The 27758-nt window shown below is 40.6% G+C and overlaps 1 protein-coding gene and 1 long non-coding RNA gene across 12 annotated transcripts in view; one reads left to right on the top strand and one right to left on the bottom strand.

The window, feature by feature from the left end:
- Window positions 1-27758, bottom strand: part of BOC (BOC cell adhesion associated, oncogene regulated) — a 105740-nt gene that overhangs the window by 36697 nt on the left and 41285 nt on the right. For all 11 annotated transcript variants that reach the window (XM_056793469.1, XM_007493692.3, XM_056793474.1 and 8 more), the window contains 2 exons: window positions 16776-16971; window positions 16113-16391 (listed from right to left, as the gene is read on the bottom strand). In XM_056793469.1, the coding sequence (XP_056649447.1) occupies window positions 16113-16391; window positions 16776-16860 (364 nt within the window). In that variant the 5' untranslated portion in view covers window positions 16861-16971. The remainder of the gene's footprint in view (window positions 1-16112; window positions 16392-16775; window positions 16972-27758) is intronic.
- On the top strand, window positions 11086-15213 carry LOC107652344 (uncharacterized). Its single transcript, XR_001629799.2, has 3 exons — window positions 11086-11179; window positions 13330-13505; window positions 14542-15213. It is a non-coding gene; the product is annotated as an uncharacterized LOC107652344 (long non-coding RNA).

Genomic DNA, 27758 nt, shown 5'->3' with positions numbered 1-27758 from the left:
CATAAGAAGTGATATCATCAGAGTTTATTGTGATATGACTACATGATAATACCTGCTTTTATTATTTTTCCCCTCTAGCCCTAGAGAAGGCTATAGGCAGGTATGAAGTCAGATTTCTCACTAAAGACCAGAGAGTAATTACCAAATTCAGGACCACAGGCACTACACCAAAGCAATGAGATCAGGGCCCTAAGATGTTTCCTGTGATTTCCCACTTAGTGGAAATGCCATAACCTAAAGATGATCATCCTCCCTATTTAGAAAAGTAAAACATCTTGGTTTCTGAATTCCAGTCTTTGTCCCGAGCACACTTTACAGTGTGAATTGTTACTCGATGACCTCTAAAGTCCCCATAGTTACTGTGGTACTATGTGGTATGCACATAGTAGGTGCATAATATGTTTCCTGATTGATTGGTGTATTCTGTCCAAGTATGGATAAATGTGGCTGCTGTTGTCGTTTAGTCATTTTCAGTTGCATCTGATGCTTTGTGATCCTGTGTAGTAATAGTTTAATAGATATTTGTTGGTTGACGGATAGCATTGTACTGCATATAATAATAGCATTTGTATAGTGCTTTAAGACTTCCCAAGCACTTTACAAATATTATCTCATTTTATGACAAGCTATGGAAGTGCTATTATTATCTTCATTTCACAGATGAGGAAACTGAAACAAATAGAGGTTATGACTTGCCCAGTGTCACAGAGCTAGTGATTGTTGGAGGCTAGATTTGAACTCAGGTGGATCTAATGTTCCATCCTCTGGGCTGTCTAGCTCCTTAATAAATGCTGAACTGTGAAACTGAGTTTCTATCACCCAGCAACCCTCAGTGATTCATACTAATGCTGTTAACGTTCTATCTTAGGTGGAAATATGGTAATCCTTAGTGTTTTGTTGTCCTTTAACTTTTTTTTATGTATTTATGTCTTGTTTTCCCCAGGAGACAGTAAGTTTTTAAAAGGTATATCCTATTACATCTAGCATAGTGTTAAGTATGACATCTGTCTGCCCTCAGTAAATACTTGCTCAATGAATTTAACAATAATGTTTGAGAGTTTCTCATTCTGGGAAAATGAGAGGGTCCTTCTTAGAGATGAGGATGATCTGAATAATGAAAAATGAAAGCACGAACCAGGCTCAAAGTATTCTAGTGAAATATCCAGAACTTTGTTTTTTCAAAGCAAATGTATTTTTTTCAGTAGAGGTATTAATTCTTTTTCAGGATGGTGCAAGTGGTACATGCCAAGATGGGAGGTTCCAAACAAAGCAAGTTTTGAATTATTGTAGCTTTATGGGCACTTGAAACATTCCTTAATGGCTGAAAGGTACTTTCTTTCATGGTCTGATAAATCCAACAACACCCCACCAGGATTGTGCGTGCACCCCCACACACATACTGTTCCAAAAGAATTTGCTTGGAGCTAAAATAAATACAAACTCAGCAGATCATTCTGTGAGGGAAAGATGAGCAACCTAAAAGAGTTTGGCACCAGTGTCATCTCCACCTAAGCAACAATGTGGTTTTTCCTGACACATTGCACTTGAAGGCTTTCCTGAGGCAGGAAGAACCATTTGACCATGCAAATTCTGGTAGAGGGGATCAGGCAATAGATCACACAACCCAGGCTTCCCTAGAGCCCAAAGGAGAAAAAAACACCAATCACTTCCTTCTACAGTCCACCTCCACTTCTTCTGCATCTCATTCAGAATAATGCAGAATCTATCCATTCAGAGATGTATTATCTTACCAAAAAAAAGGTAAGAAAAGAAAAATTGCCCTCTCTGTTCTGGGGCCAATATGTCCTTGACAGGCAGGGCAAATGAGGCAAAAGGTTACTATAACTTGGTTTTCAACTGTCCTCATGTGCCACCTGGCAGTCTACCGGTTCAGACTTAAAAAAAAAAATCACCAACACAATAGTCACTTCCTTGAGGACAAAAAAAAGGATCTGATTTGACTGCCTAAGATAAACCTTATTCTCTAAATGATAAAAGGCAGAGTAGTAAAGTGATTGTCAGTGTACCTAAATTAAATATCCTCCTTCTGCTTTTTCTAGTTACAAGGAGAAAAGGCAAATGGAGAGGGGACGGGGAAGTTCCTTGGAATACATGACTGTCTAATCAGCTATAGGACAGATGCAGATGAAGAAAGAAGATGAAGTTGGAATATGAAGCATATGAAGAAAACCAGGCTCTAGCCCAAAGCCTTTTGTTTGCTCTGCTGTTTGACCAGTGTGGCCTCTATCCTCGCTTGGGCTACGTTTTGGGGAATAATGACCAAAGCAGAACGATGGATCAGATTTCATGGAGAAATCATCTAACATGACACCTGCCTTTGCCTGAGTACTGGTACATTTGAGAAATCCATTAGATGAATGTTTTTTCAGCATCAATCTCTTTCCTTCCCTCTCCCCTGGGTCCTTTGTATCCTCCCTTTGTGCATTCTTCCAGCTCCATTTATTAACTAGTCCACATTAATCAAATGGTTACATGCCATCTCGTGTTGGTTTTTCAATTCTTAACACATGACATGTATCGCAGCAGTCTTTGGGGACCATCCCTTTCTCTGGTCTTCTTTGTTGTGGTCACTTAATATTTACCAAGAACATACAGCACATTGGGCATCATATTTGGCACAGTTCCTACCCTCCAGGAGTTTACATTCCAAGGTAACATGACACACATACAATTACAGCTGAATTCCCAGTTTCACAGTGTGGGGTTATACTGATTCACATGTACATATTTTATATAGTGCAATGAATGTTCCAATTTACAATTACATAGTGCCCTGGTTCACATTTACACAGTATGCTAGGCACGGGAAACCCATGGAAGGGTGCCAAAGTTGGCAGTGGGATGAATGTCAGTGCCACGTGGGTAGCTGCCACCATCAAGGCTATAGGCAAGACTACAGAGTATATAGAGTTTTGCCTTTGGCAGTATGGCTGAGTAGCCAGAATGCTAGATTTGGAAACAGGAAGACCAGGGTTCAAATCCTGTCTAGCTAGGTGATCTCTGGAAAATCACTTAACTTCTTTGCTTCAATTTCCCATGAGTGAAACAACCTGTATGCTCCATTTCAGCTCGAAGGTAGGATTAAACATTTAAATATGGGCATTAAGTCTGTGGACAATATATGATGTTAAAATATTCTATTAAAAAACACACAAGACACTTAAGACAAGAAGCATTAATTAAGCAACTACTAGGTTCCAGACATTGCACTAAATGATGGAGACAAAAAAAAAAGAGAATATAAAATAAAGGTCCCTGCTTTCAAGGAGCTCTCAAAGGGTAAGGCCACTTGCAAATGAATATGTACAAACAAGATATATGCAGGATAAACTAGAGCTAGTGAATCTAAGTCAAAGGTTCAAATCCTCCAGTTTTCATTAATTTAATACTAGTTACTTAGCTCATTCACAGCCTCATTTTTGTTCTGCCATCTTTCCTTATGACATGACAGATATCTTATCACTGAAGAAATAACGTGGGAGGCAATTATGTGGCACAGTGGATACAGAGTACCAGGCCTGGAGTTGGGAGGACATGGGTTCAAATATGAACTCAGACATTTCCTAGCTATGTGTCCCCGGGGCAAGTCACTTGCCCTCATTTGCCTAGTCCTTGTCCCTCAGTCTTGGAGTTGTTGTTAAGACAGAAAATAAGAATTTCATTAAAAATAATGCAGTATTGCGGCTAACGTGCTTGATTTCAAAGAGCTGCCTCTGATACTTGCTAGATCTGGATTCTGAACCAATCATTTAACTTTCAAGGGCTTCAGGTAATTCCTAAGGACTTATCTACTGAGTCAGATACCTTGTTGCTACTCAGGATTTGACTGTGATGCACAAACATAGTAACAACTCACTTTTAAAGCATACTTTCCTTTTCTCTTCCTGTCTCCCTTCCTGCTTACTGCCTCTTCTCCCAGAATTGTGAGTCAAAGCTCATTTCTAGATAAACAAAGAATCAGTACCAGGAGTAAACGAGTACCATCATCTTAAAGCTGAAAAGCAACTAGCAGTGCCTCCTTCTACATTCGTTCTTACTACTCAAGACGACCTTGGTTCCCCACTTGCCCATCGTTCACTAATATAGTTAGTCATCTTCCCCCTGCCACTTTTCCTCCCCACTCCCAGGGCTGTCACACCTCATGTGGCATGCTTGTGCTTCTGCTTCTGGTCAGGTATGGATCAGATCCATCAAGTTGTGGCATCCCAAAGGGGTTTGTTTGGCAATACTCTCTGGACTGGGAAGCAGCAACATTGCCTATGGCATGTTTCTCTGTTGACTGATAGTTCTATAACTCCACCAACAGAGGCTTCAGGCATCAACATGTCTGTTCAGGGCTTTGCCAGGTTAGAAACCATGGGAAGGCACATTCTGGAGGTTTCCATTACTGGAAACATTGTTCTCATTTTCCTCCCAGTTCTTTACAATTCCCTTCTGCAGAAAGCCAGCTAAATTGGCTTAGCCTGTAGCACTCTAAATCAAGGCATATAGCATAATGTAATGGGAATAGGGGCAGCTGGGATGTGTAGTGGTTAGAGTGCCAGACCTAGAGTCCAGAAGACCTGAGTTCAAATCTTGCTGTGTGACCCTGGCAAGTGGCTTAACAGCTGTATGCCCCAGTTTCCCCATCTGTAAAAAGAGAGTTGAACTTGATGGCCTCTAAGGTCCTTTCTAATTCTGTGATCAAAATTCTAAATCTAAATCCAGCTCTAAATCTATGATCCTATGGAGAGCTATTACCACTATTTGTAGCCAAACAATAGGGCAGAGCTGAAAGAGGTTCTATATGTCACAGCTTTCAAATTGGGTGGAAACTCTTTCCTCTTGCATAGTCTATAACTTAGGAGATGAATTTTAGAAAGGTGCCTGAAGCTCAGAGATTTTAAGTAACTTTCCCAAGACCACATAACTGTGATATGATTTGAACTTGGGTCTTCCTAACTGCAAATCCAACCTTCTCTCTACTAAGCTGGACTGCCTCTTTAAATAGCTTCCCAAAAGTCAAATAAATCATCATTCAGCAAAACCAAGATGGTCATGTGTGGATGCCATAGCTGTGTTGGTTCAGAACGGATCAGCAGGGATGCTCAGAACACATGACTAGCAGCAGGAGGTTAGGCTTTGCCCCTGTGCAGATCCAGAGTACTGATCTCAGAAGGGTTTTCTAACCAGCTCTGTAGCTACCAAGACTATGCTAACTGCAAAGCTCTCTCCCTGACAAGTCATGGAAATGTGACATATCTTGTCAAATTTTCTGATTAAGGGAAGGCTTCCTTGCTAATTTACTTGTTTTCCCAAATTCAAAAAGGAAATTCTTATCAGACTGACATAAAACTTCCCAGACAGCTCTCTTTACTGTGCTGAGACTCATCTTGAGACAGCTAGATGGCAAACTAGATCCTGTGTGACCTTGGGCAAGCCACTTAATCACTGCAGACCTCAGTTTCCTCATCTATAAAATGGAGACAATAAGAGCACCTACCACCTAGGGTTACAGAGAAGATGAATGGTGAAAGGATAGTATTTATATATAAGTGCTCCACAAACTTGAAAGCACATATAGATGATAACTATTACTTTATCTTGCACTTCGATCTTAACAGTGAAGGAATCTTGAGGATGAAAGAGAGAATAGAAAAGAACAAATGTTAAGAATTGAGAGACCAAGAAAGAAAAAGGAAGGTTTTACAAAGTCATAAAATGATTTGCAGGGAGATGACTTGACATTTCAGGAATTTCTTGGCTTTCTTAAAGCAAAAATAATTTTTAAAAAGCATAGTAGAGAACTAAGATGTGATTAATCTTTTGAGACAAGTCAAGGACGAGAGCCATGTTTCCACTGGGTATTGAAGCCAAGTGAAGGTTAACTCTTAATGCAGAAGATGTCTGTAGAACATCTTGTTCATCCAACTCTTTGAGTGTTGCTATGAGGTGGGGTTGGTCAGCAAGATGAAGAGTTTCTTTTGGATTTGATCAAGGAATGAAATGACTGGAAAAAATATACTACAGAGAAAAAAGAGATGAAAAAATGTTTTTCTTGCCCGAAACCCACATAATGCATGTTTCACTGATCAACCAAATATAAGCTATAAACTTAGCAGTGGGAAAATTAATGTGCATCCTGGTGGTCTGGATTAATCATGGCCCAAACTGGATCCTGGTGTGGCCTTAAGCAATGCTGGCAGGGATTGTGCATAAAGAGAAAGAGGGGAAAAAATAAAGAAAAAAGAAAATGGCAAATCCCGAGACATTCATATCGGCATACAAGGGGCAGAAGGGAGCCAAATGTTCCAGTCAAGCAATCTGTGTGGGGAGGGGAAGAGGAGTATCATTCAAAGAGTACAAGAACTTTTGTACTGAGTTAGACTAATGACCAACAATGATAATAGCTAGCATTTATATAGTACTTTAAGATCTGCGAAAAACTCTATCTCATTCAATCTGTACAACAACTCTATGAGATAGGTGCTATTAATGTCCCCATTTTGCAGATGATGAAACCGAGCCTGAAAGAGGTAAAGTCACATAGCTAGGAAGATCTGCAGCAAGATTTAAACTTGTCATTTGTTTCTGTTCAGCACTCTATCCATCACCAACTTAACTGCTTAGAAATACCTACACAATATGCCTTTACCTACTGGCACCAGTGTATGCTTTGTATGCAGAGTGTATTTCTTGCTAAGTAAAATACTTTAAACATTTGTCCTTAATTTACCTGGTATAAGCTTCAAGATATGGCATGTGATTCCAATATATTGAGACTTGGTAAGCAAGTCTATGTTTACTCCCACTATATCTTTCAAGTTTTTATAAGCTTTTACGAAATCTTTTCTCATTCTCTACCTCCTCATTCTGAAGTGTCATATTCTTTTTTCCGCATTGCCATTGTTGTTTTCATCTTGTCTCCCTCCATAAGACAGCCTCTCATCAATCCAATCACTTTTGTGGCCCTTCTCCCACTCCTTATCACCCTCTATATTACTATTCTAATTTACTGGATCTCCTTTGGGAGAAACTAGTAATCTCCTAATTCTTTCTAGCTTTTCTTATATCAGACAGACTATTTCTAATGATAGGGGATGCAGTTTGGTCACGTACCAGTTCTACATTCTTATTTACTTGGATGAATGTCATCTGGTCCTGGCACTTCATCAATAACTAATTTATCAATCACTTGTAAACTATCTGATATGCTTACCACTATTTATTCTAATACCTCCTTCTTACTTTTTATCTCTGAACTGGGAATCCTTCTAAGGTATTCTTTAATAAATACCAAGGCAAATAAATATATTTTAGTCTATTTGCTATCTCTTTTCATCTCTGAGAGTAACATGATTTGGGCTTCTGGTCTTCCTGTTAGCCCTTAGCTCTACCCATCTCCAAGTGCGCTCATGTAGCTGAGGTTCCCACCTCTATCCCACACTAATCTTTGAAGGCCTTTGGCTAGCTGGATGACCATTTGTTATAGTGGAGATTCCTCTTATGTATAGATTAGCCTAGGTAATCTCTGTGGGTATCGTCTAACTTTCAAATTCTGTGCTTTTGCTTATAGTGACAATCCAATATGGATGAGATTCACCAAGCTGTGGTGATCACAAGAAGTTGGATCAACATTCAGCTGATTATTTAGCCAGTTTTCTCCCTTTGATGAAGACAGCAATAGTAAAACCCTTATTGGGGTTGTAATTTCTTCTAAAGTACTCCTAGAATTGTTCATTGGTCTCTCTTGGATCTTATTTGGCTTCCTCTGGGGATTTCCCTATTCTCCCTGTTCAGAAAATAGAGTTTGTGCTTTAGGGGTACATGTGAGTAATGCCTATGCTCTGGGAGTGTAGATGTATGTGAGTATGGTTGGTCAAGCTTGGAAATGGAGGACTAGAAGGGGTGGCACAAAAGTGTCCTTGAGAGAGAAAAACCCTCAGAAAGGGTATGAGCATATGTCGCAGGCTGGTGAAGCTCATCTCCATTCTATGACTCCAAAAAGAAGTTGTAACAGAAAAGTGAAGGGAAAATCTCGCTTGTTTGAAGATGTCCTAATCATATATCACATTTTATCTAATATCATTATTACCTTTTTTACTAAACTGCAATAACTGTATCTTCAGCACCAGAATTCACTTGCAGACATATCTCCCTTCAGACGGCAAACTTGGGAAACCACCTGTGTTTTCATTCCTCCTCCAACACCTCTGCCCTCCTGCTGTCTCCTACTCCCATCATACCCAGAGCAAGCTTCCTGGTAAAGTCAAAGCCAGTAGACAAATGTTTTTCCAATGTGCAGCTGATGCTTCCCTTCTGTTTTATCAGGGGAGTCATTGACAGGACCAGATTTGGTGCAGAAAGAATGGGGAGAATGGGAGAAAAGCAGAAAAACACTTAGGTTTCCTTTTTAGCCTAAAAAGTTCTCAATGGGGAAAGATGAAAGAAATGGGAGCAAATTATAGAAGTAGGGTATGAGGTAGAGTGAGGATTTTCTTCCTAGAGGTAGATTAAGAATTTGACTGAATCCACTATGAAAATTTAAATTTCTCACCACTGTCCTAAGTAATGAGGCCATGAGCAGGATAGAAATAAGTTTTGCATTTTGGTTCGGAATGTGGATTATGGTAGACAAAAGGCTAAAAGATCAGCTCAAGTTTCATGAGAAAGGAAGAGGAAAGTCACAACGCTTCATGTTTGGAAGTCTAAACAGGGATATAGTGAGTCTGTTTTGTTGTTTTTTTAATTTTTAAATTAAATTAAATTTGTAAACTTTTTTTTTCATGCTTACCTGATTCTTGTGGTCTCCCGCACCTCTTCCCTCCCACTCCCGGAGTTGACAAGAAATTTCACTGGGTTATACAAATATCATATAGTGAGTCTTTGGATTGCCAACTTCCTCAATTGCCCAAATATGGAACCTAAGACTAGAGAATTGGTGAGGCCATTCTTTCCTTAACAGAACCTGAAGAGCATTGGATCAATGTCATGGGGAATGTTTAGGGAGAGGATACTGGTAGGTGGAAAGGGCTGAGAAATTTGGATGAATTAGTTTAAGAAGGACCAAGCAGGGGCTTTTAACATTTGTTTGTCACACTTTAATAGTGAAACCTATAGACTCCTCAGAATGCATGAAATAAAATGCAGGGCTTACAAAGGAATTCAATTATATTCAAATCAAGATCTATTTTTCCCCATTCAATTTTGTGGACCTTTTGAGGTCTATCCAATGGACCCTTTGGAGTGCATGGACCCAGGTTTAAAATCTCTGTCTTAATGTGAGACAGAACTATTCTGAGAAGAATGCAGAAGAGATTTGGAAAATATGAGATACGTTGTGGGGGTGGGGGTCATCTAGAGCAATTATGAAGATAAATAAGTTCCTGGGGTTGGATATTCTACAACATGGAGGATTCTGAATTAAGCACTATTAGTGCAGATTCAAAATCTAGTCAGACATCCTGCCTCCCAACAAAAATGTACCTAAACCATCCCAGACAAAAAAGGGGCTAGAAGGGATTTAGAGAGGGAAGATAAGGGACAACAGATAGAGGCAGGAATACTTTGTTTCCAAGGAAGGAAACTGCAACCTTTCTTAGTTGCTTCTTCCAGCTCAGGGATTTTTCCAGAGACTGCTTAATGGGATTTCCAGGCAGCAAAGCTGCACAAAGACAAAATTTTTCTTCAGTTTGATGACTTTACTAGCCTGAGGGGCCAGGGTCCCTTTGCCAGTCTTGCGTTTCTTTTCTTTTCCTTTCTTTCTTTCTTTCTTTCTTTCTTTCTTTCTTTCTTTCTTTCTTTCTTTCTTTCTTTCTTTCTTTCTTTCTTTCTTTCTTTCTTCCTTCCTTCCTTCCTTCCTTCCTTCCTTCCTTCCTTCCTTCCTTCCTTCCTTCCTTCCTTCCTTCCTTCCTTCCTTCCTTCCTTCCTTCCTTCCTTCCTTCCTTCCTTCCTTCCTTCCTTCCTTCCTTCCTTCCTTCCTTCCTTCCTTCCTTCCTTTCCCCTTACCTTCCTTCTTGGAATCAATACTGTGTATTGGTTCTAAGGCAGAAGAGTGGTAAGGGCTAGGCAAGGGAGGTTAAATGACTTGCCCAGGGTCACAGGGAAGTGTCTGAGTCCAGATTTGAACCCAGGACCTCCTTTCTCTGGGCCTGGATCTCAATCCACTGAGCTACCCAGCTGTCCCCACCAGCCAGTCTTGCATTTCTGACTAGGTAAGTGGCAAGCTAGCCGCTCTAGAAGCTATACAAAGTAAGTTCTACATATATATATATATATATATATATATATATATATATATATATATATCTGTCCCTCTTGAGTGGGGATCATCAAATGCCCAGATTGAGGGGTGTGAAAGGATATTCATCTGAGTTAGAGCCTATCTGAACAAGAAGTCACAGAATCCAGAGGAAACAGATTTATCTCTTCCTAAGATTGCTGACTCTCTCTTGCTCAGTGCTTCCCCTTCCCTCTGCAAATATATGAGCCAACATGAGAAAGAATGCCAGTGTGGTGTAGTTAATCAGTCAATAAATGTTTATTAAGCACTTACTGTGAACCTGGCACTGTGCTGGTACAGAGTATACCAATGGACTTAGAGTCAGGAAGACCAAGATTTAAAGCCCACTTCAGACACTTACTAGATGGGAGACCCTGGGCAAGTCAATGTTACTTAACATCTCTGTTTTTCAATCTGTACTCATCTATAAAAGGAGACAATTGGACTCAATGGCCTCTAAAGTCCTTGATAGCTTGAAAATCTATGATCCACTGGCTACTTTTTCTTATGCTTCATGTTTTTCCAGAAATGAGTAAGAACAAGAGAATATTAGCACTAAAAGAACTCTTATAGATCATCTTAAGCTCAAGGCCTTCATTTTCCAGATAGGGGGCTAGGCACCGAAGAATAATAAAGTCCAAGCCATGTAGGTGTGAATAAACATTCACTGAATGAATGAAACAAAATGCAGAGTTAAAGAGTGAAAAAAAAAACGTGGCTACCTAGACACCTTTTTGCCAACTCACAAAGAGCCTTGTGACATCTGGACATGGGTTATAAACTGGAAGTGAGAAACAAAAATCCTGGGAGAAGTGGCCCTGGCCCTTTTGGTCTTGTTCCTTCCCTACTCAATCTCCTAGCCCAGAGTCCTACCCCCTGGGGGATGGAAGGGAGCTGGTAAGAATTTTCTTCCTATAGGTAGATTAGGAATCTGACTGATTCAGATGATCGCTGATGCTGAGAAAATGATAATCCAGGGATTGCACTTCTGGTCTCTTCTTTATTCTTAAAGGCCCTATAGGGAGGGAGAGAAGGTTCAGGAATAAACCATATCCCCTCAATTATACTCAGACTTCAGGTTCAAGGCACTGTAGGAGACAAATATGTTCAACTGTAAATGAAGGCTGATGGGAGGCATACTACCAACATGGCAGAGGAATGAATTAATCCATAGATACCTTAGTTTAGTTCTTGGGATTCTAAGAGGGGCTAATAGCGTTCAGGCTTACAACCAGACCAAATGTCTGCATGAATCTCACTAAGGTCAGTGATGTGGAAGAGAGAAACTGGGAAAGCCTGCAACAAGACAGGAATAGCTGGGGCTGATGACCTGTCATTCAAACGAGAGCACATGGCACAGAGCTTTCCTTGGGTGGTGTAGTGTGGTGTGGTGTGGTGTGGCGGTGGTGGTGGTGGGGTGTGTGTGTGTGTGTGTGTGTGTGTATGTGTGTGTGTGTGTGCATGCACACATGTGTAGAAAGAGGTCATTTGGACTACCAGATTTCTGAATCTAGTCCTACAACCTACCCATCACCACCCATAATTAAGTCCAGTAGCTGTGGAAGCCCAGAATCTACAAAGGACAGAGAAGAGAATTAAAGAATTAAAAAGACACCAACTTCAAAGGCAGGTTAACAGAGCTAAGTGTCTATGTTTCTTAAGAAAAAGGATTAAGAGAATGAGGAGAAAGGGAGTGAAGTGATGAAAACAGAAAAAAAGTACTTCAAAGAGGAAGAATTATTTTAGGTAGCTTCAAGTGGGTCACTAGGAGAAAAGAGTGGAATTTAACAAGAGACTGAAAAAATGTTCATAACATAGAGACATCTATTTTAAAAAAGTGGAATAAGTTTCTCTAAGAGAGACAAACAACTGGAGCAAGAGACAACATGCTTAATGAAATGAAAGGAGCAGTGACCTAAGAGTCACAGGACCTGAGTTCAAATCCCAACTTTGTGACCTGGGGTAAGTCACTTAACTCTCTGGACCTCAGTTTCCTCATCTGTAAAATGAAGCTTTTGGACTTGATGACCTCAAAGGACCTTTCCAGTCATATATCTATGATACCATCATTTTGTGGGACATGGTGGACATAGGTGATATACTCTTTGGAATCTCTGATTTCAACTCTTCCTCCCCCTCAACGTCTTTGAGCTGTTCTGGAACAAATCGAACAGAAGAATTTAACTTAAGCTACAGCTCTGGAAACATTCTAATGATGCAGGCTGTCTACTGAGGAAGTTCTTCTAGAGAAAGGGGCTGTAGGCACAACCCCTGGCTTCCTGGTCACCCAAAGCCCCCTGAATCCCCAAAGACCTTGGGACTGAAGGCAGTGTGCTCCTAGGTAGACTTGAACAACGACGGCTTTGTCTGAGGATAGAGATATTTGAGAGAATGTTGGAGAGGCCAAAGGAAAAAGAAATCTTAAATGATGTATGTGTGTGCGTGTAAGCACGGTGCTTTCCTTCTTTCCTCTAAATGAAAACCATGCTTTTGGTAATCCCATCTACCTCTCAGCCTCCCTCATACATCAGCCCACCGGCAAAACACAGCCCCCATTCTGCTCTGGAATGTGCACTCAGAAACTTAATCTAACTGCTGAGTCCAGGCCAAATCCCCCAATGGCATCAACCCAATGACAGCACCCCTCCACCCCTGTCTTCCCGCCACCCCCACTCCTGCCTGCAAGTTTAGGAGGTATAGTTCCACTCCACTGATTCCCTCTTCTCCATTACAGAGTTCTCCCGCCCTCCCCCCAGCCCCCATCCTCTTTTTCTCTCTTGGGCTCTCTTCTACCCTTCCAGCCAGGCCTAAACATTTCACTTCTGATTAATGTCTAAATGACAAGCCAATAGTTCTTGGCTTTAAAACAAAACTAGCTCTGCCTTCGCACAAGCCTCTCCTTTTCTCCTTCTGCCTTCTTGAATAGCTCCCAAACCCCCTCTTTTGTCCCCTCCTGCCAATTGCAGATCCCTCCATGCTCCAGTGAAAAGAAATTGCCAGGCATTTTGTTTTTTAAATGATGGTTGTAAATTTGCCTCTCTCTACAGGGATACACCTGGAAGCATAAGGGGTGACTCAAATGGAGGTCTCCCTCCTACCCCCTCACTTCACCTCAAACAAACAACAACCAAAGCAACAATTCAGTGGCCAAAGTGGCCAGATGGATACATATGGGGATTTCTGAAATAAGTATCCCAACAGGATACACATTAACAATTCAGAGGTGAGCTAATCTTCTCTATTTATGAGGGCACGATTCCAACAGGGACCCTGACTGGATAGAAAAGGAGGCGCCTCTAAAACAGGGGCCCTGAGCTTTATGTTCTCGTATGATATCTGTATTTCAGTCTAATTGGTTTCCTCTGTGATTCAACCTTAATTTTGTGTCTTAATGTCATTTTATTTTAAGCATTTAAAAACATTATTCCGCGAAGGGATCCTCAGACCTCAGACCCCCAAAGGAATCTCTGATACAGAAAAAGGCAGGAACTCCAGACCTAAAAGAAATACTCTAGTTGCAAAGTTATCTCTGATCTCAGCTTCACAGGCTACAGATCTGAAACTCATCGGTTCCCTGCTAGACTCCATTAGTCCCACATAAGCATGGCTTCTTGCCCTCTCCACAATCCTAGGGAGTGAGAGGATTTCCTCTGTGCCCTTCTCCCTCTTCTGGGGACACACACACGCAGAGATTTACCTCTAGCATAAGCACTCGGTTACTTCTCCTCAGGAGACACAAGCTTGTAAACAGAGACATAAATAAAAATGAACTTCTTCCATTTAGGAGCCTCCATCTACACCCTTGATGAAAATGTATGTGGCTCCTGCCATGTGTGTGCGTGTGTGGCCCCCAAGACCCATCTCCCGCTCAGGATCTTTCTTGACATGAGACAGCAGTGTACACACCCTTCCTTTCTGCTGGGAGAAAGGGCAGGGCGGCCTGACAGTCTTCCAAGAAAGCTGGGATGTAGCCTGAAGCCTCCCTTTTGCATTCCTGTGGAGCACGTTTCAGGGGTTAGTGAGGAGAATGGGGGAGGAGGAGCAGAGGGGGTTGGGGAGGCAGGGAGAGCTCCTTTAGCTTCCATTCCTCTCCTATCAGCTTCCCCATTTTAAAGCCCTTTCTCAGGGTGACTGATGTGTCCCATTGAGAGCACCCAGGAACACGCAGATGGTTTTAAAGCAAAAGAGCTTTAATATTTCCAGAAATTAGCATGGCCAACAAAACTGTCTTCATACTCATTTGACTTGTGCACTTCTAGCATATGCCGACAGACATGACTATGATGAAGATGATGATACACCCTGAAGCCCAAAGCTGGGCTGCTTGTGAATGACAGGGCACCGTGGAAGCCACAAGTTGCCAAGTTTAGCATGGATGAACTTGATACTTTTCTAAGGGAAGGCCTAACTCTCAAACTGTGGTTTGCCTCTCCTCTTAAGCCTGGTCATCAGCAAAAGGGCAAGTCCTTACCCTGCTGAATTTTCTGGTTCTCTGCAACCCTAGATCCTCTAGTGGCGACAAAGCAGAATGTCTGTAAAGTGTTTTGCAAACTTTCAAGACCTGCACAAATGATTAACTGATGTTATCAACAGTACTCCTACTCTATTGCCTCCCAGCTCCTCTTTTCCTCTATGTCATAATGTCTCCTGTTCTATTACATTCTTCAAAATCAAATTTGAGGGTTCAAGGTGTTCAGGAAGAGTCCCTTCCTTTCTGTTGTTGTTCAGTCGTGTCCTCCAATGCTTTGTGACTTCATTTGGGGTTTTCTTGGCAAAGATACTGGAGTGCTTTGCCACTGCATTCTCCAGCTCATTTTCTAGATGAGGAACTAAGGAAAATAGGGTTAAGTGACTTGCCTAGGGTCACACAGCTAGAAACTTATCTGAGGCCAGATTTGAACTCATGAATATGAATCATCCTGACTCCAGACCAATGCTCCATACACTGCACTACCTAGCTTCCCTTTCCCACCTTCAAGAGAATAAAAGAATTTAGGCAAGTTTTGAATTTAGAGAAGGCCTGCCCAAATCATGCTTATGTGGGACTCTTGGGACACATGGAATGCACAAGAGCTGGTCAGGGTGGGAGAGAAAGTAGCACTTTCCTGTAAAGTAATGAATGGGTAAGCACTCTCAAGTCATTTCTAGTACCATTGGAAAGTCACGGAGCTCAGTGAAAGGAAGGAAATCCATTCAAAACAAGGTATGTTTCCAGTAGACTAGAATCCAGCTGCTTATGCTATGTCAGGACAGTTATACCAGTTCTCGTACTGCCGCCACTTGCCCTGCCCTGCCCCCCAAAGCACAACTGATATGAATGCAAAATGAGGATTTCTGAAGTAAGTCTCCAATAGGATCTACCATCCAAATGGGTCAAAGGCAGAATTAATCTTCTAAAGTCCAAAGATCAATGATTTCAGAGTTATAGGAGAGCAGAATGGGGAAAAAAGACAAATATGTTGCCTAGGCAGGGTTTGAAAATTGTTACCTTGGGCCATTATTACTAGCCAGGGGGGGTTCTACAAGCCTTCCTGATTTGACTTTTTACAAAATTAAAATTATTGCAATGTGTCGTAGAGAATAGATTTTTTGCATTAAATATAAATTAGGGTATAAAAATTAATATTAAATAAGTCCCTGAGTGTATCATGTCCCAAATCAGCTGCTGACTATTCTAGTCAGCCACAATTCTACTGGACATTTGTCTTTCCTTGGCTTGGAAAAACCAACTGATGTTGCCCCAGCTACTCAGAGACCAAGGAGAGACCAATGGCAGAGGGATAAAGAAAGAATGATGACAGCGGAGATAATATAGATGGGTGGTACTTACTGGCTAGTGTCACTGTGGCAGGCACGCTGGCTACTGCTCCTGCAGGCATTCGGGCCACACACTGGTAACGACCCACAGTATGGTTGTTGAGAGCAGCAATGACGAGGGTTCCGCGGGTAATGAGGATCCCCAGTTCATCATCTGAGCTGTTCAGCTCCTTCCCATTCAGCCTCCAAGTGATATTCACCCATGGTGGTTCCACAACACAGCCTAGGATCACAGGGCCCCCATGCTTTTGAACTGTGGAAGTGGGCTGTACGGTAACCTGAGGGACTTCACCTGTGAGAAGACAAGGAAATTCTGGATGAATCTCATAGAGGGAGCAAAAGTTAAATTCATTATGGACCAATGGACCAATAGACTATCTAGTACTTGAAAAACTCTAGAATTCTGCTTAGAATGATTCCAAGAACTTTGTAATCACAAAGTTCTGTTCTCCAACCCCAGGAAACCAAGGGGGGAGGGCTTTGTATAGAAACTTGAAAAGCTACAAAATCAAATTGTTTCATTATTGTTAATATTATTTTTGCCACCTTGTATTTGGGGTCAGTCTGACCAGGTTAGTAGAAGCCGTGTACCTCTCTGTGAGCCCCTGTAAAAGATTGCTCATGGAATTCTTGAATTCAGCAAGGCAGGGATGTGTTGGGGAAAGGTAGCACTTACCCAAATGACCAAAGCAGCTGGCTGCAGCCAAGATGAGACAGGTGATGGTGACCGTTGGTCTCTTCCTTCTTGGCATCATTGTCATCCCATGCAGCGCAGTCTGTCACAGAGGGACAGAGGCAAGGTTCCCATAAGCCGCCCTAGGTCACTTAAGGAGAAGCTGCTAGCTCCCAGGCCTTTGCCTTTGCTAGACAACCTTTGGAGAGAAGATGACAAAAAGACCGTGTCAGGAACATCTCATCTACAGTGACCCACAGTGACCCTCCCTATCCTCTGCCACTATCCATCCATACACTGGTCACTGGCAGTGACTCCTAGGCTGAGAAGATTAGGATTAACTGAACAAACGTTCTGCCCCAACTTTCCCTGAAGAAAGGCTTCCCTTCAGTTGTCCCTTGAGTTCAGGTACCTGAGTCCTGGGAGACAATTTTATAAATTTAATCATGACACACAGGCTATCTGTTTAGAGACGAGAAGGAGGGTTCTGTGCTGTTGATATATTACTCCAAAGCATCATACAAAAGTACCCACATTATCCCCTGGAGAAGGAAATGGCAAACTGCTCCAGTATCTTTGCCAAGAAAACCCCATGGACAGCTATAGTGCATGGGGCCACAAAGAGTTGAACATAATTGAATGACTGAACAACGGCAACAACAAAGGATCACACATGAGTGTAAACCAGCAAATAAAAATGATCATGTTAGGAATATTCCTGAAGTCCTTGGTCCTGTTCTTGCCCTCCCCCCCCCATTATCAACAGTCTCTCAGTAGAAAATAGCATTATTAAGCATCTACTCTGTGCAAGGTTCTGTAGTATACATTGGGGAAACAAAGGCAAAAAAGGCAATTGTACTTCCCCTCAAGAACCTTTCAAGCTACTGAGAAGGTAAAACATGTGCAGCGATAACAAAGAGGACAAAATAATTTCAGGAGGAAAAAGCTCTAAGGGGAATCAGGAAGGCAGTGGTATTTGATTTGAGCCTGGATGGAATCTAAAGACTCTAAGAGGAGAAATGAGATAGTAGTATATTCTAGTGAACAATCCTTTCCAAAAAATGCATACTGTCATAACTTTTTTGTACTAGGAATGAACTCTGTACTTTCTTGACTATTTATCACACTTTTGTTGTTCAGTCATTTTTCAGTCATGTCTGATTCTTTATGACCCCATTTGCATTCTCTTGACAGAGATGCTGGAGTGGTTTGCGATTTCCTTCTCTAGCTCATTTTACAGTTGAGGAAACTGAGGCAAAAAGGCTTACAAGACCTGTCTAGGGTCACACAGATAGTAAGTGTCTGAGGCTGGATTTGAACTCAAGTCTTCTTGCCACTAGCCAAACTCTCCCTCAAGGAAAGATCATTCACAGAAATTCCCCTCTCGACTCTTTTTCTTTCCTTGAAGGACCCTACTCAGACATTGTTCTTCCTCTTCAAAGACATCTATGTTTAAAGATTACCCACTTAGAAGAGTTCGAGATTCAAATCTCACATTTGATACTCACATGTGACCCTTACTAGCTAAAGAAATCATTTAGCTTCTCTAAGACTCATTTTTCTTGTCTCTGAAATGAGGATAATACTGCCTATAATACTTAAACCTAACTGAACTGTTGTGAAGATCAAATGAGATAATGTATGTCAAGTGCTTTAAAAATCTTAATGCGTAATAGAAATGTAATTGTCTTTATTATTACTATTATTATCATTGAAAGCCTGTGAAATGACAGCTAGAGAACCAGCAGGAAGCACTGGATTCAAGTTCTAGTTCTGACTGAGAATAATTGTGTAACCCTGGTAAATCACGTAACTTCTAGGTTCTCTAGGAACTTGCTAAGACTCTAAGTGAGGAGGAGTCACTGACCTGAATTGGCAGGAGGAATTTCCTCCCCCGGGAATTCCATTACAGAATGAATCACAGGTTTAGTCTCTAGTAATAATGTACATATGATCTATTATAGATATATTACTACTAATCATGATTATGCCTCTGGGTGTCTGGGACTTTTTTCTTTCTTTATAAAAGCCATCTCTTTTAGTCAGGGGACCTGCGGATTTTCTCTAGAACTACATTCCTTTGACTTTTTAGCCACTACGTCTCCCCCTCACATCTCCACCAACTCCTCTTGTGCTCATACCCTTTCATTTTCTCCCACTCTTGCCTTTTTATTCTGTCTCTCTTAGGCAATGGTTCATTTATACAAAAGTTAAACCACAAATCAGTACATCTTACATCCAAGTGTATACAGTCACAACACTCATAATACTATCAGAGGAAAAAACAAACAAACCAAGTGAGACCTTTCCTCTCTTAAATATAGTTGTTGTTGTTTTGTTTTTAACAAACGACAGAACATTGTTATGGCAACATTATATGTTATTCACACAAATAAACAGATATGCAAAGAAATATTCTGAAATGCACTGTGGAATATAGTTGACAGAAAGCTGCCCTTAGACAGAGTCAGGACAAACTAGAATCAAGTCCCACCTCTGACCAGCACAGATTGTGTGACCCTGGACAAGTCACTTAACCTTTAAGTTTCAGAACAATTGCCTATCTGAATTGGTAGAGGAAGTTCCACCCCTTAGAGTTCCCCACTAATGAAATCACAGTTTGGATAAAAACAAACAAAATCCCAAGACTTTTCTTAACAAAAGACAGAGAATTGGGCTCTTAAGTACTAACTGGTTTTTATGGACTGATGAAAGAAACTAAGAATTACTTCTCGAGTGAAGTGTTTATATTGGCCATCTGTTATTGTTTGAGGTGTTATTCGATATATCTTACAATAAACTTTTAAGGAACAATCCAGGCAACGGTTCTGATAGCCCAGACAGTAACTACTTCTGGGGAGCCTCCTGTATCAACAGTTGATAGTCTTTGGATGGGGAATCCATTAATGGCGTGAAAACCTCGCCTCCTTTCCCTCCCCTTCTACCACCTCTCTAATGGCACTAACTTCCTTCTGGATTAGTTCCCTTGCCACTTCTTAGCTTTCTTTCAAGGGGTCCTGACACTCCAGGGTCATGACATCAGACACCCTTAGGATTCCTCCCCCCTTCACAATGTAATTCTCCAGACCCTCACAATGACACTTCTCTCCAGGGAGTGTAATTTGATAATGGGCAAGTTCCTTTTAGGCCTCAATCAATGGGACTTCAACAAAAAGCAGGCGCCCCTACAAACAGATACCCTAGCATGGACTCTCAAAACAGTAGCATAAAGAGGATCCACTGTATTTTCTGTACATCTAGCACAGCAGAAACAGGCCAAAAGATCATAGGTGTTGAGAACTCTAGAACCCTGTGCTTAGAACTCAAGGCAGGGAAGACAGGAAGATAGTGGAAAAGGAGATGCCAGGAGAGAAATAAAGTGAAGTTCACATGACCTTTGGAGGCCAATTTAATTCAGTTGGGTTAGGAAAACACATCTGTTATCACTTTCCCTCCAAAACCATACCCATTCCACCCCACTGTGCTTTCTCTATCACTATTTCATTAAGAAGCTGTCAATGGGTAGAACCAAGAGAACATTATATACAGCTACAGAATTAATATTTGATGGATAACTTGTGAATGGCCGTCTCCAAAGAATGAACTGAGAAACAGAAACAAGAAAGGCTTACTCTATATGTACATATCTTTTTATTGGGTGATGCCTTCGATGGTGCAGGGAGGGGAGGAAGGGGCTGAGCTATCTAGGAATAGTTCAAAGAAAACAATCCATCAGTGGGGACCGAACTGAAAATTCTAGAGGTAAATCTACCAAAGCCTTCATCGTCCTCTACTTTAAGCCTTCAGTCAGTATTACAATGTTAGTCCCTCACTCACTGCTTTTCTCCCTTCTTTCCTTTGCATTTATACACATCCAGAGTCTTTTGGCCTTTTGGCTGCCTCCAGCTGAGTTACTCTTCACAGCACTAAGCCAGAATCTCTTAACTAAAAGAGCTGGAAACAAAAACAAAAACAAACAAAATTTTAAACAAGCACTAAAGGTTAGATAATACAAGTAACACTGACCAAGAAGAGTCTTCAACCTGTAAAATAGCTAAGCAATGTCCTCTAGGGGCCAATACTAAGGGTAAAGGGTAGTTAGGGGAGAAAGGGAAAAAAAAGGAAAATTAAAAATAAATGGAAGAAGTGGAAGACGAGGAATAGATGCTAAGGGAAAGAAAGGAAAAAACAGGGGGGGAAACCTAAAAGAAAGATGTATAATCATGTCAGATCTAGAGTGTTCCAAAATCTTACTGCAATTCTATAAGCTGTTATGGCTCAAAGGCTATTAACTGAACTATGACTTTGGAGACTTTCTGTATTTTTATGATGCTTTTTAGTTAGAGAGCATTTACACATGTTATCTCACTTAATTTTCACAACTCTGTAAGATAATTGGTGTAAATATTGTCATTCCCATTTTTTAATGAAGGAAACTCCATTCAGAGAGTTGAGGGACTTGCTCATAGTCACAGAATTTCATTCAACTAAAGAAACATTTTTAGACATTCGCTATATACTCCCTCCAAAATTCTCATCAGTTGCCAAGCCCTAGTTATCCACAAAAATATCCTTCACCTAGTCACTCTTGTAGACAGGCAACTACCCTTGAATACTAGGACATTAAGTGATTCTCCTAGAGTGCCAAAACCAGCATGTGTACTCAGCTCTTTATGACTAAGACTGTCTCTGTATGTAACATACAAGGCTATGTCTCATAATATTTCTTTCCATATCTACTTATAATGTTGCCATAGTAATAACATACAAGATTCTTGCAATTTTCTCCTCTTTCCATTCAAGGGATTTGTAGACTTGGGATTGAAGAGAGGGGATCAAATTAGTGTTTTGTGCCACGGTGTATCCTTTTCTGTTCTATCCTTTCTCTCAACAGCATGTTATAGTGAAAAGACCGCTAAACTAGGAAATCAGGAGACATAGGTTTGGGTTCCAACCTTCGTTCTTAATTGCCACATGGCCACAGATAGGTCATTTTACTTTTCTGATTCTCAGGTTCCTCACTTGAAAAATTTAAAAAAAAAGGGTTTGGGTTTGGACTTGATTATTTTTCAGGTTCTTTGTGCACTGTATTTAGAGCCAAAACACATGGATTTATATTGACTCAGAAACCCACTACCTCTTTGATCTTTCATTTCCTCTCACTCTATACCTCATCATTCATCTATAAAATGAAGGGGTTGGACTAGATGATTTTTCTAAGGCCCCTCTTGGCTCTCAATCTATGATCCTTCAAGCTCAAAATTCTTTGATTCTCCAATTTTCTTGCTACTCTTAGGTCCTGAGAAGATATAGATGGTGAACTTGTATGGTATGATAACCATTATACCTGTCATAATAGAAAGCAAACTTGGGGTTTTACTTTCTGCCTTGCCCTCCCTTCCAAATGGTTGTGGGAAATCTGTCCTTGAAAAAGGAAAAAGAGGGAACTAGTCAGACTTCAAAAAAAAAGTTCTTTCACATTAAGTTGAAATAACAATTTCCTGTTGGTAGGGTGAGAGCTTTAGCTCCTTTAACACAGTCCAATAAATCAAAACACCCTGTTATTAGCAGAATCAAATTAGTGAAAACTGTCAGTGGAATGTGGTGAGATTGAATTTCTTAGGGTCTAAAATCTATCAGTTAACTCATCCATTCCCCTTCTTGGGTAGATAAGTGACATACTGGGAGATATATGGATATATAGAAGGGGAAAACAAAATGTGAGGAAAAAGAGAGAGAAAATCAAAAGAGCCACATCCCTCATTTCTCTCCATAGTACTCTGTATTCAACATGTGTTTAATATAGCCTATACTAAGCATAGTATGGGATGATTATGGATTCTAATAGTTCAGTTAGGGATTCTAGCAATTCAAGAAAGGTTCACCAATTATTTGGTAGATTACCTAAGTCAATCAATCAACAAGCATTTATTAAGTACCTACTATGTGCCAAGCCCTGTGCTAAATTAGGCTAGGAATTCAAAGAAAGGCAAAAAACATCCCCTGCTTTCAAGGAGCTCAGTCTAGTGAGTCTAATCATGTCTATATAGACCAACATTACAGTATACTAAACTCATGCTGAAGAACCCAATCATACAGAAAATTTTCAAGAGTTGTTTTGTTTTGTTTCATTAGTATAAATATATTTGGGTGGGGGAGAGAAGAAGATGGAATTATCCAGATAATTGCTTCAGCTCTCCATTCTGCTTTACATGCATAAACCAGCTCAGCAATAACTCCAACTTAATGGGATTTTAGATGAATATGGTGTTCATATTAGGCCCCGAGTTCCACTCCTCTTCGTGGAAGATGAGAACACTTGACTCTTTCTCCAATCAAGGTGTCTGCAGAGTGAAATAATTGAAGCTCAGAGAGTGTCCTTTAAAAAAATTCAATTCCTCATGAATCAAGGTACCAAAGAGGAAAAGTTAGAAGAGACAAAGATATGAGAGTTCTTAGCACAGAAGGCAGTAACAAAGGTGTTTGGGCTATAAAGTCAACAAAAGTTTTACTGAGGAAATTCAGCCCAGGCCCCCTCCTGCTTAACAAGAACCAGCCAAACAATTCCTATTACTTCCGCACCCTCTATAATTTATATGGTTCAAAGTGGAAACAGATCCTGTTACTGCTATCAACCACCTTTCTGCTCTTAACTGGGCAAGGAGAAAAGAATACAAGTCAGGGAAAACAGGTAGGAGAAGAGGGAATACGGCGTTTTCCACAACACAGCTACAAGGCACCTATGAGTTATGTTCTTTTTCCCATTTACATTTTGGTAAACAAAATTACTAGAGGTGAAATGCATTGCCCCAAATCACCTAACAAATCAGAGGAAGAAAAACTCCCAAGGCTTCCAGTGCCATAGTCTATTCAGGTATCATACTGCTTTTAAAGAAACCTTAGATTTGCTAGCACTACATCTCCCCATCCTGTTGGCCTGCTATGAAATGAATTGGGCAACATGTTGTGATGGAAAAGTCCAGCCATCTGGCAGGCATGATGGTGGTGATAACTCTCTTTATATCCCTCATATTCTTGGTAATTACAGAGAATGCCACAAATTCAGAAATAACAAAATAACAAGGAAGAGAGGAGAATATAAATCTTTTTAAGAAATTTTCAATCTACATTTTTCCATTAAAAAAAATCCAATGGAGGGAGTGGGAAATGAATTCCTCATTTAGGGCTGTTCAGCTTGCCAAGTTCTGAAACTTAAATCAAAGCCATTTTGGAGGATTAACCCAACACACATATACAAAAAGTGTCTGAGAAGTTTTACTGCTGACACACACTTCTATGAATCAACTCCCGCCAAAGAGACATTTATGAAACTTTCCAAAGACAACAACAAAACACACTTCTGGGTTGAGACCAAGTATGAGAAATTTTAGCCTCAGAATATTTATTTTTAGAGAAAGTTACAAACATGTGAGAGAAGAGTTTCAGCAGGGGAGCAAACATCAGGTTCACCTTCTCTGCAGCAATCCTTTCCATAGGATAATGGGATCCCAAGGAAGACTGTTTTACAGGGCTCTAGCACAAGGGATATATGCCATTTATTCCATCTTCTTGCTCAGACATGATCCTATTCAGAAAGTTTCAAATATGGATTAAGATTTCACTTCAGCCATTATAAGTGAAGCAGGAGAGTCAAGTGAATCATGAATATACAGGGATAACCATGTTCTATGATCTGACTCAGTTTTCTCGTCAAAGCCTACAATTTTCTCATCTGTTAAATGGGATAATTAATAGTAACTGCCCCTTAGATAGAAAAGGGAAATGGTTTCTGCAAACGGAACTGTTTCCCCAAAGTCAATACAATCTTTGTAATGTTTACTATGACATTGAAAAGGAGTGCTCTATATTGATTTCAAAACTAAAAAGGGGTTTAAAACCACAAATAATAGCAATCTGATTCTGCTATGTTCTCTGACCTGTTACTTGATGCAAGCTAAATATTATACTTTAAACATTTAACTTTTGTACTCTCTCCCATTTTTCCTCAGAGGGGCAATGTACTATCAGGAAGAGAGAATTGGTCTTGGATCCAGAAAGTTCTGGATTCAAGTCCTCTCTCTGACACACAGTGTGACCTTGGAATAGTCCCTTGACTTCTCAGTGCTCTCAGAATCTCTCTAAGACTGTAAATTGCAGAGAAGGTCCCAACCTGCATTGAGTACAAGGAATTTCTTCACCTGAGAGTTCCCCACAATCAGGAGTATGCTAGAGTCAGATTCAACAAGCTCTCAGATTGCTAAATTGTCAGTATAAGTATTTATACCTCAGAAATCAGGGCACCCTTTAGAGTTTCATTCATTGTCAATTTATGAAAATGATGGCGAACGTGCTAATAATGCTAACTAAACTTAAAAGTATGTCTTCCATACATTTTTGCCGGTGGAGGGCTTGTATTAAGCATCTACTAGTACGCCTCGGACTTTGCCAAAGAAATCATAGGCCCATTCTCTAATTTGTTTTTCTAAATTATTTGAAAATTTAAACTGAGGCATAAATAAATTCTCTGGAAGTCTTTTATTAGGGGGAAGCTTACCTTAAATATTCTAGGGTAAAAGTTGATGAGCATAAGCACATAAACATTGGGGATAAAGGAAGGGGAAGAGCCTGTAAAATTACTTTTGAATTGAATTTGACATAACCCCTAGCATGGCTACAGTGTAGAACACTGTACCAGCAGTGTATTAATCCAAAGGAAGAAATGCCCAATGGGGGACTTTCAAGAAGTAGGAAGGAATTTGAGAAGCTAATGGGGGAATATATGGAGAGATGAAACAGGGGGTAAGTGATGAACCTTCCCAATATCCTATAGTTCAGACTGCAAAAGCCACTGTTTACTCCTCTTTCCTGCTCTGATTTTAGGCATCTGTTTATATAGGTGTGCCCCAAATTTACCAGTTAGGATACTCTATAACAGCAGTACTGATGCACCAGGATGCAGGTGCTTTATTCTTACTGAACTCCAATTTATAAAATGACACCACAGCATTGCCCCTACATTCTAGGGAATATTCTAATGTTCAACAATGGACCACTTTGGTACCATCTTACAATTCACTAAAAGATGTAGAGATCACGAGATATCACAGTGCTTGTTGTTTGTTGATTATGAGAAGGCACTTGATTTTGTAAAGCAAAATATCACCTTAAAAACTTGTTATAGCAAGTATCTCTTATTCATACATAAAGATCATTTAAGATTCCTTGGAAGATAAAACAACAGAAATAATCATGTCCAAAGACCCTCCAATAATGTACTCAGGGGAGGCATAAAAAAAAGATATGCATGTTTACCAAGAAGGAAGATATATACTTGCATTAATGTATGTGATGGAAGCGACTCAGATTGCCTGTGAATGGTGAGGTCCTCCAGATGAACACTTTTGTAGATGACATTGACCTATAGCATCAAACCCCAGTGCAATGCAGAGCCTCTTGGAAGAGATCTGTCATCATTCCAAGGATCTTAGCCTGTCCATCCGCACAGCCCAAGTGGATAACGAATGTCAGTTGCTCAAATTTTAATGAGCATCTGGACCCTATCAAGTTTATCTGAAGGTATGTCTAGCTGGCCCAGGTAGTACAGGTGGCCAGTGAGCTGGGTCCAGGAATGAAAAAGAGCAAAGTAGGATGGATTGCTTTTAGGAAGTTGTCAGTCAAGCCCTTTTCCTGACCTCAAGCTTCCTATGAATGCAAAGGCTGATCTTCCCAATATTATTTCGATATTAACATTTTGTGCCTTTTGTTGCTATAGGGCAGTGAGTCAAGGAGTCCCACAGTCTCCTAAGACTTAAAGATGGCTATCAATTGAATCTTATCTTCCTGGGATAGTGTTAGGCTTTGGGGATACAAATACAAAGAACGAAACCATCCCCACAGTCAAGGAATTGACAGGCTGATCACCCTTATATGCCTCACCTGCAGTCACTCTCAATGGATCACTTAAATGCCCATAAACTCGTAATATTTAGCTCCTAAAGGCACCCAGCTTCTGACTAAGTCTATAATTCTGCTAGCCTTCTCAGATCCCATTATACTTATCTGAAACATTCTGTGCCTTTGGCCAAGTCAATAAGCTTTGACTATGTGCCAAACTTCATGCTAAGGTGCTAAGTGTTGTAGATACAAAGAAAAGGAAAAAAGATAGTCCCTGCTCTCAAGGAACTTCCTTTTTTGTTTTTTGAACCCTTACCTTGAGTTTTAAAATAGATAGTATCTGTTCCAAGGTGAGCATTGGGGGTTAAGTGACTTGCCCAGGGTCACACAGCTAGGAAGTATCTGGTACTTGATAGAAATGAGGATGATAAAAAGAACACACTGGTATCTACTGACTTCCTCAGTTTGACCCTTTCAGGACCATACTGAAAATGAGGTAATGAATGCCCATCATAAAGAAAGGACAGCATTATATATGACTTGTAAACAAAGGTAGGCAGTTAGGAGGCATAGTGGATAGACTGACTTCAGACACTTACTAGCTGTGTAACCTGGTGAAAGTCACTGAAGCCTGTTTGCCTCCATCTCCTCATCTGTAAAATAAGCTGGAGAATCCAGAAATGGCAAATCACTCCAGTATCCTTCCAGTATCTGACCCCAAATAGAGTCACAAAGATTTGGCCATGACTGAAAAACAACTTCAAAGTAAAGGCAGTAAGGGCTGGTAGAGCCAATCATAGCCTTCATAAAAAGCTACAGATTGTTGTAGAGTGCTCTAGAGTATCAACTAGTTGGGAATTCTCCCTGAGAAAGAAGGGGGGAAATTAGCCAAAGGATGATTTATGATTGTATAACAAAGGTACAGTTAACATCAGTAGGAAGCCCAAGGTACCGAGCTGTGCATAGTACAGGGCTCTCTTTCAGATTTCTCTAAGAAGAAACCATCTGCCTCAGGGAGTCCTGACAACTGGGGGGCAGCATCTGAGCCTGGGCTCAACATACATGTGGTGACAGCCATGTGCCAGGTCACAG

This window comes from Monodelphis domestica, chromosome 4 (assembly GCF_027887165.1).
Source record: "Monodelphis domestica isolate mMonDom1 chromosome 4, mMonDom1.pri, whole genome shotgun sequence".
NCBI classification, from domain to species: domain Eukaryota; kingdom Metazoa; phylum Chordata; class Mammalia; order Didelphimorphia; family Didelphidae; genus Monodelphis; species Monodelphis domestica.
The sequence above is the reverse complement of the archived record's forward strand: the minus strand, read 5'-3'. Positions and strand labels throughout refer to the sequence as shown.